This window comes from Bos javanicus, chromosome X (assembly GCF_032452875.1).
Source record: "Bos javanicus breed banteng chromosome X, ARS-OSU_banteng_1.0, whole genome shotgun sequence".
NCBI classification, from domain to species: Eukaryota; Metazoa; Chordata; class Mammalia; order Artiodactyla; family Bovidae; genus Bos; species Bos javanicus.
Genome location: NC_083897.1, coordinates 52,294,750 through 52,312,099, shown reverse-complemented (window position 1 = coordinate 52,312,099; position 17,350 = coordinate 52,294,750). Strand labels below are relative to the sequence as shown.

General features: G+C 44.5%; 2 protein-coding genes across 2 annotated transcripts in view; both read right to left on the bottom strand.

Moving 5' to 3' along the window:
• Positions 1 to 3,794: 3,794 nt before the first annotated feature.
• On the bottom strand, positions 3,795 to 6,551 carry TIMM8A (translocase of inner mitochondrial membrane 8A). The gene is made up of 2 exons (XM_061409215.1): positions 6,319 to 6,551; positions 3,795 to 4,826 (listed from the first exon to the last, which is right to left on the bottom strand). The coding sequence occupies exons 1-2, from the start codon at positions 6,448 to 6,450 to the stop codon at positions 4,665 to 4,667; spliced, it is 294 nt and encodes a 97-aa protein (XP_061265199.1). The 5' UTR covers positions 6,451 to 6,551; the 3' UTR covers positions 3,795 to 4,664.
• A 1,160-nt stretch (positions 6,552 to 7,711) lies between these two features.
• BTK (Bruton tyrosine kinase) overlaps positions 7,712 to 17,350 on the bottom strand; it is a 33,994-nt gene continuing 24,355 nt past the window's right edge. The window contains exons 9-19 of the mRNA XM_061409214.1: positions 17,033 to 17,095; positions 16,404 to 16,458; positions 16,039 to 16,118; positions 15,732 to 15,859; positions 14,848 to 14,922; positions 13,953 to 14,124; positions 13,229 to 13,445; positions 12,133 to 12,197; positions 11,421 to 11,539; positions 10,742 to 10,899; positions 7,712 to 8,207 (exon numbers count right to left, since the gene is read on the bottom strand). Of these exons, the coding sequence (XP_061265198.1) occupies positions 8,136 to 8,207; positions 10,742 to 10,899; positions 11,421 to 11,539; positions 12,133 to 12,197; positions 13,229 to 13,445; positions 13,953 to 14,124; positions 14,848 to 14,922; positions 15,732 to 15,859; positions 16,039 to 16,118; positions 16,404 to 16,458; positions 17,033 to 17,095 (1,204 nt within the window). The 3' untranslated portion in view covers positions 7,712 to 8,135. The remainder of the gene's footprint in view (positions 8,208 to 10,741; positions 10,900 to 11,420; positions 11,540 to 12,132; positions 12,198 to 13,228; positions 13,446 to 13,952; positions 14,125 to 14,847; positions 14,923 to 15,731; positions 15,860 to 16,038; positions 16,119 to 16,403; positions 16,459 to 17,032; positions 17,096 to 17,350) is intronic.

Genomic DNA, 17,350 nt, shown 5'->3' with positions numbered 1-17,350 from the left:
CAGCAGCCCACCAGGCTCCCCCATCCCTGGGATTCTCCAGGCAAGAACACTGGAGTGGGTTGCCATTTCCTTCTCCAACGCATAAAAGTGAAAAGTGAAAGTGAAGTCACTCAGTCGTGTCTGACTCCCAGCGACCCCATGGACTGCAGCCTACCAGGCTCCTCCGTCCATGGGATTCTCCAGGCAAGAGCACTGGAGTGGGGTGCCATTGCCTTCTCTGAGGCAAACTACCTGGGTTCAAATCCTAGCCCTACAACCAACTAACTGTGTAACCTTGAATAAGGCAATTTCTCCAAACTTCAGCTTTTCCATCTGTAAAATGAGTACAATAGATCTTCTCACTCAGAATTGTTTTTAAAAGATGATCCAATATAAAATACTTAGTACAATGTGTGGCAAATAGTATGCATAACTTCAATAAAGCATAGCTATTATTATCATTATACTGCAGGTTCATCTCAAAATTCTGTTGTCCCTTTTGTTCATCTAGAATTCCTGGTCAGTACATCTGAATCCTGATTTGCCATACCCTAATTGTCCCTTCTATGCATTTCTGTGTAGCGTAATTATATTGTATAGGCTTTCCTTTTTGAGTGATTTTTCCAAGACATAGCTCTAGATACACTAATTTTAATTCATACATTAAACAGCTAATTGCTCAAATGCTGCTCACTTGTTAGGGTGTTAAGAATGCAATGATTTAATTGTCAAGTTGCTTTAGCATTTCTTATATAAATGCTAACAATAGTAATTCTTGTATTGCAGCATTCACATTTTTTTGCCCTGTGTGTAGTTCTACTTGCTTGTCTTCATAGTGGAACCTCAGGATGGCCAGAGTAACCTCCTCGTGTGTATTCTAATCTGCTCTTCTGTTGGCTCACTTTCTGTGTCAGGTATTAAGTTTGGACATTGCCTTGAAGTGAAAATCGCTCAGTCATGTCTGACTTTTTGCGACCCTTTCTTTTAGGGAAGCCAATCACAAAACCAGCCCTGGGCTGGATACTATTTGTCTTGTGCTTTGTATAAGCATTCAGATAAACTATCTGAACAGGGCCTTGGGTATTTTCAGTAACTATGCAGTCATTCCATGTAGTATTTCCTTTTCCCTACTGCTGTCATGACCTCTTTTCAAGAAATGGTAGCCTATGGCCCTCAACAACTTTAGTGGTACCTCCTGTGGCTTCATTTCCACAGCTCTTGGCCATTTTTCCTATATACCTTTTAAGATATTCCTTTTGGTCCATACCTATTGTCTTTTGTGAATGAAGTGAAAGTCACTCAGTTGTGTCCAACTCTTTTGTGACGCCATGGACTATATCCTCTGTCCGTGGGATTTCCCAGGCCAGAATACTGTAGTGAGTTGCCATTCCCTTCTCCAGGGGGATCTTCCTGACCCAGGGGTCAAACCCAGGTCTCCTGCATTACAAGCAGGTTCTTTACCATCTGAGCCACCAGGGAAGCCCCTATTGTCTATGATCAATAAATCTAAACAATACCCTTACTCCTCCATGGAATGAAAATGAAAGTTACCAGACTTTTTTTCCACCAATCTCTTTTGAGTCCAGCAAAATGACAACAAAAAAATGAGGCTGAGAGTATAAGGAACCTTAAAAGAAGCCCTACTGGGAGGACTGAATTAAAATCTCCCTAGGCCCAAGTTTTGTACTAAGGGAAAATGGATTAAAAAAGGGCTGTCGACTGCTTTCCATGTAAAGGCTATTTTACATGGGGTTTACTGAATTGTTTAACTCATACTCCTCATGATTTGTTAGCATAAATACCAAGTTCTTGCTTGATTTCCGTGTATCAGTTATCCCTGATGCTCATTCCTGTGCAAGGGCCTTAGGGATAGTATGGTTCCAGTTTTCACAGTATGCTTGGGTAGACCCTAGAGACAGTGCCTTAGTCACCAGGGGGAGCTGCTGCACAGGGAGGGGGAGGAGTCAAGAAGGCCTCCAGATACCCCCACCACCAGAGCAGCTTTGTGTTTCTATTTTATATCTTAAGATTCCTTTTCGCTTAAGGAAAAGTCTACTAATCCAGTCCTCTTGTTTTACAGTTGAGGTTTGAATTTTCTACCCTCAATATTTGAAATGAGGACTTTGATGTCATTACGGCTGACAGTACCCTTTCTATCAAGGTTCTGAAATAAATTTCTGAGACTGACAAACAAGAGCTCAAATTGTTGCTCTTGGACTTAACCTCCAAGAGGATGTGGGCAAATGGTCTACTTTTTCTTTCCCCTTGTGTCTAGCAGCAGCGAACATATACTTGGTGCTCAAGTGTACTGCCTGAATATGACAGACCCACTTTCTTACTATGTATGTTAGCTGAGCAAGCAATACTACTTTGTAAGAACAGACAAACTGGTTTGTGTCCAAAGGTAATGAAGAATAAGAAATATTGATACAGTAAAATAAGAAATGATACAGTAAAAAAAATACATGTGTATGGTAGTTGTTCAGTCGTGTCCGACTCTTTGTGACCCTATGGACTGTAGCCCACCAGGCTCCTCTGTCCATGGAATTCTTCAGGCAAGAATACTGGAGTGGTTTGCCATTCCTTCCTCCAGTGGGACACGGACATGAACTTGGGCAAATTCCAGGAGACTGTGAGGGATAGGGAGGCCTGGCATACTGCAGTCCATGGGGTTACATAGAATCACAACTTAGTGACTGAACAACAACAAAAAAAGATCAGTACACGTCCCCAGGCCCCATCTTCAATCAGTCTCTGATGTATTTCTTACTATCCTGCATTGGCTCAGACAGTAAAGCGTCTGCCTGCAACGCAGGAGACCCGGGTTCGATTCCTGGGTCAGGAAGATCCCCTGGAGAAGGAAATGGCAATCCACTCCAGCACTCTTGCCTGGAAAATCCCATGGACGGAGGAGCCTGATAGGCTACAGTCCATGGGGTCGCAAAGAGTCGGACACGACTGAGCGACTTCACTTTACTCACTTTTCCTTCAGCCACACTGACTTTCAGATTCTTCTACTACACTGGTGTTCCCTCCTTAGGGCCTTTGGACTTGGCATCACCCTTACCTGAAATGTTCTTCTCTCAGATACCTACATGGCTTGGTTACTTAGTTCTTTCAGGTCTCTGCTGAAAGGTCACCTCCCCCAGGAGGCCTTCTCCTACCATCTTTAGCTAAAATAACAATGCCCCACAAACATTCCTTGACACTCTTACTCTGCTTCTTCTGCATGGCACTCTATATTGACACATGGATGTGTTTGTGGCCTGTCTCCCCTCACGAAAACAGAAGCTACATGAAGGCGGGGACTATTTCTGAGCACTGCTGACATCCTGGTCCCCAAAACGGTATGTGGCAGAATAAGTACTTAAATGTTTATTTTATTGTGTTTTCTAGAGTTTTCAAACTTTCCTTGTAGTGCCTATATGGTGGGAAGTTAAGCAGGGACTAGAGGCTTCTAGAAATGTGTATTTCCCAATCTTCATGGATTGGCACTAGAGGCTCCCAGCAAGAGTTCCAATTTAGGTCTACATTCCATTCCACTAGGATGTGAAGTAAGAGGAATGGAATCCAGTCTCGAGAATCTCTTCCACTACACTCAGGGAACTGACCATCAGTACTGAACTCCTTCCCCTCCATCTCATTTCAAAGTCCTCTTTTCTCTCAGAAAGGTCAGGGGTTGCTGTAATACCGTGCCATAACTTGCACAGAACAGGTACCCAGGCTGACTACATTTCAGCCTTGGAACCAGCCCACTTGGATCCAAATCTCTCCAGGGTGCAGGTGATAATCAGAATAGAAAGCCTTCTCAGTCACAGACTTGAATCTTGTAGCCTTTATTTCAGTCATTAAAAGACGCAGTAAATGGAAACTACACTGATTTACATTAGGCATGCACCTCGACCTGATACTGCTGTTAGTTTCTGACTGGTCCAAATCTTAATTTTTTTCATTGAGGCACATCGTTAAAATTTTTTGAACCCTGATACACAGGGTAAGTTAACTTCTTCCTTGTGGCAGTTTAGTATGAAAATTACGTTCACTGGCTAGATTCCTTTAACTAAAGGCCTCTAGACTCTCAGGCAACCTGTACTAGCTCGAGATCATATGTCATATAGATATTTAAGTGAATCATGGTATAAGGGAGACAGAGAATCTAGAAAGTTGAAATATATTTTTTCCAGCACTGATAATTAAACACTGGATAAGGAGGCCTACAGTTGAGTACCAAATTACTCTTCCCCTACTGCTGCCATTTCTGAGAGACACAAAGATGTATACTGATCTCCCCAAAAATCTGAAATGAATCCACACAAATAACAGATTATTACCTATCTGGTCCCAGTATCAAATTATAGAGCAATTCCACTATTAAAATTATAGGAAGCAGTTAATGGGACTACAAGAAAAGCATCATCCCACAACAGCAATATGCATCTAGTAGAGTTTTTCATTCATCTGTCAATTGTTTCACAAGATTAGCATTAAAAAAACACAACCCCAAATACATCTGACCCTCAAATCCCCCACATCAAAAATTGGTCTTTGTTCATTCTCAGATGACAAGATGTCCCAAGAGTGACAAAGGTGGGGGCCAACTCCCCCATAGCCTTTTCTTCAACTACCCCATCAACTGCTCTTCATCTCTTGAACTACCTTCCTTTTCCAAAGAGGTAATGCTGAGGTCAGTCAGAAAGGCTTTCTGAGAAGACTGGCTTGGATTTCTGCGTCTGTTCCAGTCGATTCAAGATGAATTGGCTTGTGTCAATGAAGCGCTCAACGCAGTTCACAAAACAGGCCTCAGCCCGACTGTCCAACTTTGGCCCAGGCTTGTCCATGCACTTTTCCTGCTCAGGACAAGATACAGAATCACAAAGGGAACTTGGCAAAAAAAAAAAAAAGGAGGTGGAGCTTCTTGTTGCTTAGAGGAAAAACTTCACCTAAAAACAGTATCTGATATGTTAATCACAGTTCACATTCAGCAGTTTACTGTGTGGCAATTTTCCACAGCCTTAAATTCTTACAGCAACCCTATGGAACAGATTCAGTTTATTATTAATCTTCATTTTACAAAGAGGGAAGCTGTGGCACAGAGATAGTAAGTCAGAAAATGATGGTGCTGAGATATTACAGAGCAAGACAAATGACAAAATGCAAGGAAAATACTAGGGAAGTTAACCCTTTGCTGAATTTGGTTACAACTCTACAATGCTGCTTACATTAAATGCCTTTAAACTAACTGCGGGATAAATGGGTGAAAGGACAGATCATTGCAGCAAGACACCATAAAAGCTACCAAAGGAAAAAAAAATATTTATGACTGGAGATTCTATAATATCTACTTAAGCCAGAGGCTCTTGAATCCTCTCTCTCAAGACGAATGGAAAATTGTATGAATTTTCCTAAAGTGCCCACTGCTTTCAGATTCTTAAAGGAGTCTTGAACCACACGACTGCCTGGTCCAAATGTAACGAACCAGATATTTAAAAGAATCAAACCGCTCTAGTTCAAGGCAGATGGGAGCTAAGTAATCATTTGTTGAGGGTCAGAGTCCAGCGATACCATAAGTTTATAGTTCAAATGAATTTCGTTCATTATTCTGTTGTGTACACAAGCCTCAGTCTTTCCACTTCCAAGGAAATTTATCTTTGGCTTCTGAATTCTGTGAATTTTGTATGTCAAGGCAGAGTAGTTATGCTGTCCTTGGCAGCCAGAGAACACTTTGATTCCAAGCTGCAAATAAATGCCTTCTACCCTTTTGCCAAAGTCCCCTAACAGGGCATACTCAGTTCCTCAACCTTCAGACCTGAAACGGCTTGGTATTACACAACAATCCAACAAGAAGGCAAAAAAGTGTGTATGTTGGTAGAGATTACTCCACTTTTTTGGTTCGTGGGTTAGAGTCACTCCTCGGCAGGGACGGTTAGAGCAACTAAGTAATTACGGCAAACTCTGAGGAGTGCAGGGATGGGAGATTCACTGATTCTCTGGGACTCAGGATACCAAACATTAAATACCAATAGTGGGGGCGCTCATCAGTCCTGGTGACCAGCACTAGGTAGCTTCAACCTTGAATGCCTACAGTTCTGGTTGAGACAACAGCATAAATCTTCTACAATACCCAATCCTCTGCACTAAAAAAGCTGAGGTCCGGAGCGACACCCCCCTGAGAAGCGGAGTCACCCTTTTCCCCTCCCGGCTTGGCCTGAGGAACCTAAGGAAACCAAGGGGTTCTGCCGGGTCCTGTCCCTTCCCCGAATTCTAGACGTCGGGGCGAGTGCGCGAGGCAAGGACAGGCAAGTAGGTACAGTGGCCAGGTCCCAGCCCCAGGCTCCTCACCCAACAAAGTTCCGTCATCTGGTGCACCAGCTGCTGGAAGCGCTGCTTCTGAGTCTCCACCTCAATGAAATGCTGCAGCTGCGGGTCTACCGAGCCCAAACCCGCCGCGGAGGAAGACGAGGAGGAATCCATCCCAGCGCGGTCACGCGTGCGGAGACGAACTCCACACCAACTCACCGACCTTCACGTGTCTCCGCGGCGGAACCGGAACCACAACCCGCTGCCTCTGGGACCGCCCCGCGCGCGCACTGCGCGGGCGCGGGGCCCTGTGCGGGGGCCCGCCCCCGCCCCCACCCCGTCTCGGGCTCTGGGCTCTACTCCAGCTGTCCACGCGCCTCGCTCCGCCCTGTACGCGACCCTGCGGCGGCGCCGTGTCTGCGACCGGAGGTCTCAGGACTGTCCGCCCAGCTCCGTGGCGCTGTTGAGACGTTATTTCAAAAAGAAAGGTTAAAAAAAGGAAGTTACTTCGGACCATGTGGCCCGTTCGCTACCGGCCCAACAGCCCCGCCCCAGTCGGGTTCCAAATTGACCCACGCTTTCCCCGCTGCCGCGCTGGTGCTCGGCAGGGACTGCTGGGTCCGTAGCTTTGCTGTCCTGGGCCCCTGGCTCTAGTTCTTTAATGGAATTTACCCCGCCTGACGTAGCAAAAAGTGGCGCTGGCAGATTTTGTCTTCACCTGTCAGATTTATTCCGATGGTATCTAATGCCTACCGCATGCCAGGGTGTGAGCTCTGGTTTGTGATCGCTGTCTGTGATTCAGATGCTTCCCTGGGGGTTCAGCGGTAAAGCATCACCCTGCAATACAACGGACCATCTACAAGGCAGGAGACGAGGGTTTGATCCCTGGGTCAGGAAGATCCCCTGGATTAGGAAATGGCAACCCACTCCAGTATTCTTGCCTGGAAAATTTCATGGGCTGAAGGGCCTGGCAGGCGACAGTCCATGGGGTCGCAAGAGTTGAACACGACTTAGCAACAAAACCACCACCACCACCACCACCACCACCTGATTCAGAAGCAGAATCTACCAAGAGCCAGAGGGCCTAAAGGGGCTTCCCTGATGGCTCAGATGGTAAAGAAACTGCCTGCAATGCAGGAGACCTGGGTTCCATCCCTGGGTGGATAAGATCCCCTGGAGAAGGGCATGGCAACCCACTCCAGTATTCTTGCCTGGAGAATTCCAGGGGCAGAGGAGCCTGGGGCTACAGTCCCTCCTATCGCAAAGAATCAGATACAACTGAGCGACTAACACAGAGGGATTAAATGTGGAGAATCCCATGGAGTTCCGAAAGTAGAAATGTGACACACCAATCCCACACAGCAGTTTCCCGGAACACTGAGATAGGGCGCTTCCAGAAGGCTGCATGATTAATCGAAATAGCAAGAAACCTTCATGCTTTCCAGTAATTTTATTTTATCAAAACACCCTCCCCTTCCATTTTTATGACACCATTTTATTCCTGCCAAGTTCTACCTCCCCCCCCCCAGCTCTATTGCCTACCCAAAGAGCTGTTGGACCCCCATTGTGAGGCTATTTACATCCCTCCCTCCCTCCAAATGATTCAATCCCACATTCAGTCTGTTTTAATACTTTTGGGAAATTTCCTCTCTGGGGGAAAATACCAGGCACAAAAATTCCTTGGCCTTTGCTCAGAAGGTATTAATAGTATCCCAGGGAAGAGATAGAAAGGCATTCCTATATATGGAGAGGGGCCTCTGTGTATTCAGCAAGGGCACAAAGGGCCTGGGATTTCCTCAGAGAAAGTGAAATTGAGATTGTGGAGGAGAGGAGTATAACCAAGAAGCTTATTGGTGAGCTCAGGACTCTTCATCCATGACATCTAGAATGTTGCTCAGAAGAATTTTGAAAGTGGGACGTTCATCTGCTTTCTAAAACCAAAGAAAAAAATGGAGCGTTATAGTGGGCTAGAGTCCAGAATTCAAGGGAAACACAATGAGTAAACAGCAAATGTTTATGAAATTTATGCTATATGCCCAGTAGCATACCCTGTGGATTATCCAAAAAAAGAGAAAGAGGAGAAATAGAAGTATTCCATAAAGTGCTTGTGCACTTTAAATCTTTAGTAAATCGGGTTATTAATGTGGGGAGGAAATTTTGAAAATTATTCTTACAAACACTGATTGAAACTAAAGCCAAATTCATTACACCAATGCATTCTTATTTTGGACCCTCAAGTGGCTACCAAACAAATTTAAGTGGTTGACTGAACTGAAATCCTATAAGCTGTGATAATTTTTGTTTGGTCTCAACCATCCTAAAGCCAAAGTTAACAAAGGAACGAACATGTCAAGAGCAGGAGCTGCTTCACTGGGCAGGCATCCTAAGCACCTGGGACCTCTTATTACTACCATCTGGCCTCCAGACTAAGGCCTTTTGTGACAGCCATGGTCCATAAGCCTCTGAGGTATTTAGTGATTCAAGATATATTCATGCAAGAAAAGTCTCAATCCATCAGAACCCAAAAGTCATCAACTTATTGTTCCTTTGAATCTGTGATTCTCAAACCTGAGTATCAGAATTTCCTGGGAAGTTTAAAAAAATATACCTGAGGCCCACTCTAGACATACCTAGTCAGAATCTCTGGAGGTAAGGCCCAGTCATCTGTAGTTTTAAGAGTTCCACAGAGATTCTGATGTGATTCCAGTTTCATGACTATATTAACAGGCTGTGGAGAAAGTGCCTATCTGAAATACTTAACTAGCAGAGTGAGGATGTGCTAGTTGGGAGGGAGCAGCAGAGTCAGTTACCCTCAATCCTGCCCAGCACAGGAGAGAGAAGGGAAATTGCTCATAGGGTTCTCCCTTTCGCCACACTTTCTTTGACCTGAGTCATTTGTCAAAGGGAAAAGAGCCATGCTCTGATCCAAATGCCTACTTTTCACCCCACAAAGATGGCTCCAGATTCACATACGTGTTTGCTAGACACTGTCAGTCTTTCCCTGTTACTAATGGGGCAGAACTAAGAGCTGAGCACTCATTTCCTACTAGAGATTTAGTTTGCCAAATTAAGGTTGCCAAGGATCTATTGAAAATGGTGTAGGTACCCGTGAAGAACCCAAGGTGAGAGCAGCAAAGGATTTTAATAATAGTGGGACAGGCTCTTTATTTTCAAAATACCACATCTACCCACATATCCCATAATGCACTGTATTTAAAAAAAAAAAAAAGAAAAACCACGAGAACTACCTATTTTAGTTCCCTTTCAGGTGTTAGCATGTAAAAAAAAATCTCATTTAGGACCACAGCCAGAGAAAGGGTGCAGTTAGTAAAGCAGAAGAAAGGGCCAATGACTCCCAAAGGAATGAACACAAATTTTAATTAGTTTTCTTTTTTAATGTCCATACACTTGTCTGAATGCCTCTGGCTGCCTACTTATGCTAGGTGACATGGCCCCATGACACCCCTCTCCCTAAAGCCGAGATGGTATTGGAGTAACACCACCCTATGGCAGAAAGTGAAGAGGAACTAAAAAGCCTCTTGATGAAAGTGAAAGAGGAAAGTGAAAAAGTTGGCTTAAAGCTCAGCATTCAGAAAACTAAGATCATGGCATCTGGTCCCATCACTTCATGGGAAATAGATGGGGAAACAGTGACAGACTTTATTTTTGGGGGGCTCCAAAATCACTGCAGATGGTAACTGCAGCCATGAAATTAAAAGACTTACTCCTTGGAAGGAAAGTTATGACCAACCTAGATAGCATATTAAAAAGCAGAGACATTACTTTGTCAACAAAGGTCCACCTAGTCAAGGCTATGGTTTTTCCAGTGGTCATGTATGGATGTGAGAGTTGGACTGTGAAGAAAGCTGAGTGCCAAAAAATTGATGCTTTTGAACTGTGGTGTTGGAGAAGACTCTTGAGAGTCCCTTGGACTGCAAGGAGATCCAACCAGTCTATTCTAAAGGAAATCAGTCCTGGGTGTTCATTGGAAGGACTGATGCTAAAGCTGAAACTCCAATACTTTGGGCACTTCATGCGAAGAGTTGACTCATTGGAAAAGACTCTGATGCTGGGAGGGATTGGAGGCAGGAGGAGAAGGAGACGACAGAGGATGAGATGGCTGGATGGCATCACTGACTCGACAGACATGAGTTTGAGTGAACTCCGGGAGTTGGTGATGGACAGGGAGGCCTGGCATGCTGCAATTCATGGGGTCGCAAAGAGTCGCACATGACTGAGCGACTGAACTGAACTGAATGATCCTCTAGTGAGAATTGGAGTGGGCCTGGAAAAACTTCTGGTCATGAAAGGATTGGGATGTAGGCTGGGGTTTGAGAATGTGTACAGCTATCTGTGTGTGCTCAGTTGCTATATGGCGAGGGAGAGTAGGGTGTCGGTGCTTGGTCAGGTACATGGGAAAGTACGTTCAAGGAAATAATTTAAGAGGTCCCACTAAAACACTTACCTCATGCCAGCAGCTGTACATGATGGCATATACCCTCTCCGAAGCAAGATGAGGCCTGTAGAGACGTAGGCCTTGGGCAATGTGTTCAGCTGTTTCACTGTTAGTAAATCTCTCATATGGCATCTTCCCCAGAGAGTAAATTTCCCACATCAGCACCCCTAGACAATGAAAAAACAAAATGTGTTGTTTCTGGGTAAGAGGGATCCTAGTGTTCCTAGATCAACTTCAAACATTACATTCAGGTGGTTCCACCCCCCACCCCACCCCTGGGCTTTTTAAAAATTTTGTTCAAACTTCTGCTATAGTACTGAGTACACTGGAGGTAATCAGGATTGCCCTGGACCATTAGTTCCTCTAGGAGAGAGACAGCATCTTATTTGTCTTTGTGGTTATAGAGTCTGGCAGAGTCCCTGGTACATAATTAGTATTCAGAAGCTGTGGAATACTGAATGAATTGTTTGTTTCCCTCAATAGATTCTAAGTTCTAAGAAGGCAGGAATCGTGTCTACTTTACTGTTTTTAATCCCCAGAAACCCCTGTGGTGCCCGATTCCCTAAGGATTAGATGAATGAAAGCAAGAACAAATAACAGTCTCTCTGTGCAGGTTGCAGAGTGTGAACTTCCCAACAGCATTCCTTTTCCTTTGAGCTGTATAATCCATGTAATCGTATCCACTCACCAAAAGCCCAAATGTCAGATTTGCTGCTGAACTTGCTGTACATAAGAACTTCTGGTGGAGACCACCGGACAGGAAATTTGGAACCTACTGAGCTTGTATATTCATCATCCAGAACATACCTGCAAGGGATTCAGGACTTGTTGCTGTTACAATTTGGAGAGTTTGATATTTGATTCAATTTTCTTGGCAGAGCCATAAGAGTTGCACAAATACTTCAGGCTAAATACTACAGTGTCTTTTACAAATGCCATTACTAACATATTCCTGTTTTCATATCCAACTTAGCTTTCCTGATTGACAGTATAGATACAGCAAGGATGAAGTGGCATAAGGTTTAATAGGTATTCCCTTCCCTCTTTTCTCTTTTCCCATCCTTCCCTTCCTTCAATTCTGCAGTCAACAATGGCAATTAGGCTCATTAGGAAAGGAGACAGAGTAAAGTCAACAGGATTAACAGAATAAGACAGAGTATCGGGGAAATTAGCTTTTTAAAAAAAGAGCAAAGGAGAAAGGAGAAGAGAGGGCTATAACAATAAAACAGACGGATGAAAAGTGACTTAAACCATTCAGAGAAAGAAAAGGTATAGAAAGATGGTGGAAAAAACTAGAATTATAGGGGGAAAGGGAGACGATTAAAAGTTACAGTGTCACCTCACATTTGTACTGTGCCAGTTTTACTTTTAAAGGGAAAGGTGAAAAAGACTGCACTCACCTGGACAGGCCAAAGTCAGATACTTTAACAACTCCTTGATCATTAACCAAACAGTTTCGAGCTGCCTGTAGTGCAACAGATACCAGTGAGACTCTGTCCTTGGTGCACAGGTTAAGGGCACAAAGCTTCTGCCCACCAGGGGAGGGAAGCCTCATCTCCTTTATCTAGAGACACCTTCCCACCTAACAGGAGTCAGCTGATGCCACTGAAGAATTTTGATATGCTTCCATCACATATAGAGCAACCCCCATAATAAGTAAAGTCATAAGTAAAGCACTGAGGACTTGCAGCATGATTTCACTCACATTGATAATTCCATGACAACCCTTCGTGCATTGAAATGTCGAGAGAATTAAGGGAGGACGGAAGGCAAGTGTGTTTTGTTTTCTGCTTTTCTACCAACAGGACTAGGGCTATTTCCGCCTTGGCATGGCTGAAATAAACATGCCCCGGGAGGCCAGGCAGGGGAAGTGATAGAGTGAAGTGGGTAGGTGGAGATGTCAGATAAGTGTCTGGTCTAAGGGAGGTCAGCCACTTTCCTGTGAGCAGCTAGACCATCTTGTAATACCAGGCCCATATTTTATAGGCCGACAGTTAAGATGGCCTATGAGAATATGGGTCTGATGATACAAGATGATGTCAATTTTCATGAGAAGCTGTAAATTCAGTTCTTTAATGTGAAATGTTTTTAAGTGTTTGCTAACTAATATATTAATATAACATTGAAAAATGCACCAACAGACACCCAGTTTGTGATTCTCATATAACCAGAATGATGGTTCTGTGCTAAAAAGCAGTTTCATTAGGATGAGGGCTGCCCTTCTGCCCCTGGAGGACTCCTACCATTTCCTTGTCATAGTAGGAGGGGCTGGGAGTGAGCATTCCAGCTCCCACTGTGGCAGAACTTATGGTGTTGAGGCTGGAGTTCCTTGACCGGCTGACCACTGGGCTAGAGGCTCACCAAACTTTTAGTATTTTCTAGATAAAACTGAAATCACGGCTCCAGCCACCTTCCTCAGCCATGGATGATATGTCTTCCTGTGCTACTTCCACCCCCTCATCCCTCGGACCCAGACCAAGCCTTCTGAGATCCTACCAGGTCTCGGTGGAGGAACTGCTTAGACTCTAGGTATTCCATGGCTTCACAGACATCCTTGCACATCTCCAGCAGCTGCTGAGTCTGGAAGCGGTGGCGCATCTCCCTCAGGTAGTTCAGGAGGCAGCCATTGGCCATGTACTCAGTGATGATGAAGATGGGGCGCTGTTTCGTGCAGACGCCATACAACTGCACCAGCTTCTCATGGGAAAGATTCCTACAGGAGAGGCAATGAACCAGTCCTCCCTTTCTGACTCTGAATATCATTCAGAAAGGAACTGAGGAGGAAAGGAGTTGGCCTTGGAGTAGAGTGTCAAATGAGAAATCATAATAACCTTTTTCCTACCCTAAACTCTGAAAGCGCCTAACATGTGAGGGTGAACCAGGATTTGGAGCCATCGATAGAACAGGAAACAAGTCCAGGGAACAAGTCCAGGGCTGAGTGAACACTAAGGGTACATTAGAATGTCTTCCTTTTGAAAGTCTCATTCTCTACATTTACCCTCAAATGCTATCAAGATGATACCCACCTATGAGCAATACTATTCTCCATCAGTATCAAAGAGAAATGAGTACCTTAGCAAGTTAGGACTCACACCAATCAAAGGTTGACCTCAGGCCCAGGTCCCAAATCTCCCTTATTATAAATCACCCTAAACCACAGTGGGAACCATCCTTGTAATTCCTAGACTGGATGGAGAGTTGAGTTTGGACTGTAACTCACATCATGACTTTGGCTTCTTCAATGAACTCATCCTCAGACATGGAGCCTTCTTTGATCATCTTGATGGCCACATCATACTGGCCCCTCCACTTCCCGTACTTCACTACTCCAAATTGTCCAGTCCCCAGCTCCTTCAAGAAGGTCAAGTCCTTTGGGTCGATTTCCCATGATCCTATAATGACAACGCCTTGATGTGATTCTTTGAGTCATGTATGTATAATTTCTACAATAGATTAGAATCCCTACTGTGGGTAGAAATAGACAAGCAGTAAAAGGGAAATTCTCAGGGGTACTAATTCATCTTTGCTCAGGTAAATCTCAGGGACAGGGGATTACTGGTTGAAGGAGTCTGGGAATTTTTGGTACAAGTCAGGCATAGAGCAAGAAGATCAACTAGACAACTTTAAAAAATCCCTTTATGATATTTTCCCCACAATTGAAAAAAAAAAACAAACCTTTATGAATCTATGTTTTTGCAGTCTCAGTAGGAGCCACCAGAGGGAGAAAACTCATTAGATAACTTTGATTTGGCTCTGTCTTAACATGTTATTGGAGAAGGAAATGGCAACCCACTCCAGTGTTCTTGCCTGGAGAATCCCAGGGACAGGGGAGCCTGGTGGGCTGCTGTCTATGGGGTCACACAGAGTCGGACACGACTGAAGTGACTTAGCATAGCATAGCATAACACATTATTGACTGGGAGATTTTTGCAGAAACTAACGCCTCCGGCATTTATAGGTGTTAACATTTATAATGTGTTAACATTCCTTGTGGCAGCTGGGATGGAACACTGCACTGCAAGAATGATTGGATGGCGAGGTCTGGTTGGGTCTGCCAGATGTAGTAGTGCTTGCAACTGGCTGGTCCACCCTGCCCTAGAGAAATAAGCACTTACCGTATCCCAGGCCTGCAGTGGAAGGTGCATTCTTGTTTTGTTGAGACACTGGATATTTGAGCCTAGATATGAGTCCTAAAACACACAGAGAGGGTCATGCTGCTGGTGCAGAGCAGGGAGTGAGATGCCTTGCACACTTAATGCCTCACACTTTCAGTATTCATCTTTCTAGTACATCTTGAATCCCAAAAGATTGCCATGAACCTGAATTTTTCTGGAAGTTTCTCTTCTTATAAATGTTTTTCAGGGACAAAAAAAATAAAATGCTAACTGAAGTATGCTCCCCAGCTAAATATATCCCCACCTCCCAGTCCAGGCTTAACTCACATCCTCCTTCTCCGTTTGATACTGAAAAGTATAATTGGAACCCCATTAAATGACAGCCTTGATACTGCCTTGCCTGGACATGGTGGACAGCTGCAAGCCTTCTTGATGAAGCTTTTCCCATGTATTCATGTTCTCCCCAATCTCCCAGTTTTTAGAATGTCTACACTGCTTAGAAATTCTCTTCTGATGTTTTTGAACCTGTATGTTCTTTAAGGGCAAGAACCTAAAGTAATAGTTTTTTGTGTTCTCTAGTAACAAGAAAATTATGGAGTAGACACTAGTTCAATGAATATTGCTGATTGATTAATTACCAGTCTCTTCTATGTCCTTCCTTAGCACTGAGCATCAATCACCAAATAGGAAGTCAGTCCCTACTGGGTGTAAGGTCTGCCTTTGACCACCTCTTCGCTTGACCTCAATCCAGCATCACAGGGGTTCATTTTCACAGCTAAGTCTCACTACCCTATGAGGCTTAATGTTTCACCCAACCACCTTGTCCTAAATTCCTTCTCTTGCTACTTGTCACACCCTTCTTCTCTGGTTTCCCTGGTACTTACCAGCAGAGTTATGCTGATGGTAGTTAATGAGCTCAGGGATAGTGCTGAAAAGGTGCTTCTCAGCCAGGTAATACTGGCTCTGAGGTGTGGAACACACGACATAGTGGCGTATCACCCCTTGAGGTTCCCTGAAGAAGTGGACGCTGAGTCAGCAACTCGGAAACAAGGGCCCAAAGGACCCAAGAAGTGAAGTGAGGTGAGTTTTGAGTTTAAGCGACAGAGGAAATGGGAGAAGCACTTCATTAAGGAACTGTTGGATGGGTGCCCCTGTTCTTTGTCCCCAGAGCCTTAAAACAGTAACACTCACCCTGTAGATTTCGCAAACACAGACACGGTATATTTTCCAGCTTTGCTGGAGTCTCTAACAATGAAGCCTCCTTCTTTACCCTGAAAAGATGGGAAAAGAAGCTGACCATCAGGAGGAAATGGCACTGCCACCAGCATCCCAACTGCCCAAACCCAAGACAAAATAGAAACCCTGATTTCACTGCCAAGTTCCACATTTGAGCTGCAGCCTCATTGCTTTTGACCCTGCAAAGTATAATTGGGACCCCATAAAATGAGAGCCTTGACACTGCCTTGCCTGGAGGTGCAGACAGCAGCAAGCCCTCAATTCAGGATCCTTGCTTGAAGTGCAAAGAGACTGCCATTTACTTGTGGTCACACACTTACCTCTTGCTTCAACAGTTGCTCAGCTTGACTCCGAGTCATGTGCTTGGAATACCACCTGGAAAGGGAGAGTGCTTGGCTGACTTCTAGGCCATGGCCTGAGTGGCTTGTTAAGAGTGCTGTCTGTGGCTCACCCATGCCATTGAGTCAGTCAGTTCACTCAACTGCTATTTACTGAGTGCCTATCATGTGCACAGCACACTATATCCCTTTCCCAAAGCCTGCTTGTTGCTGAAGAATTGTGGAAATGGAGAGCAAGTGGCAGAAGTTTGCAGGGAACAGATGAGGGTCAGGGCCTTCGAAGACAACCCACTTCCGTGATTCAGGAGAATGGGCAACCAGAACAGTTTGCCTTTTTTCACCCTTTCAGGTGTTTCCTATCAGGCTGTGTTTTCCTTTCAGTAGTTCTTCGGATTTGGAGAGGAGGGGGTATGGTGACCTCTCCAGCTTCCATCAACAGGATGTTTGGGATAAGGGTAAGATGTAGGCACTATCACTTGAACTGGTGGCATCATCTGACCCAGTTGATGCTGATTTTAATAAGTATCTTGATATCAAAATTTTGTTGAAAATATGAAAAATGTTTATACTGTATTGTGAAGATTCTGTGCTGGGAACATAAGCATACTCACTCATACATTTCTATGGAGTCCTCTGCTTCAGTTACATAGTTACTAGGGATGTAGCCTTCCTGCCTGTAGAGGAGACAACAGGGTTGATCATCCAAAACTCCCCAATCTGGGTGAGAGACAGATTTGGTTACCTTGTATCCTGGGGCTCAGAACCAGTCTCAAATGATGGTATATAAAATGTCCTGCCCTCAAAGAGGATCATGTTGCCAATGCACAGCTAGGCCAGTGAAGTGTGTAGCTTCTGCACTTGCAGCACTGATTACATATGCTCCACAACACGTGGGCTCAGGGAGGGGGCCACGTGCAGAGCTGTGCTCT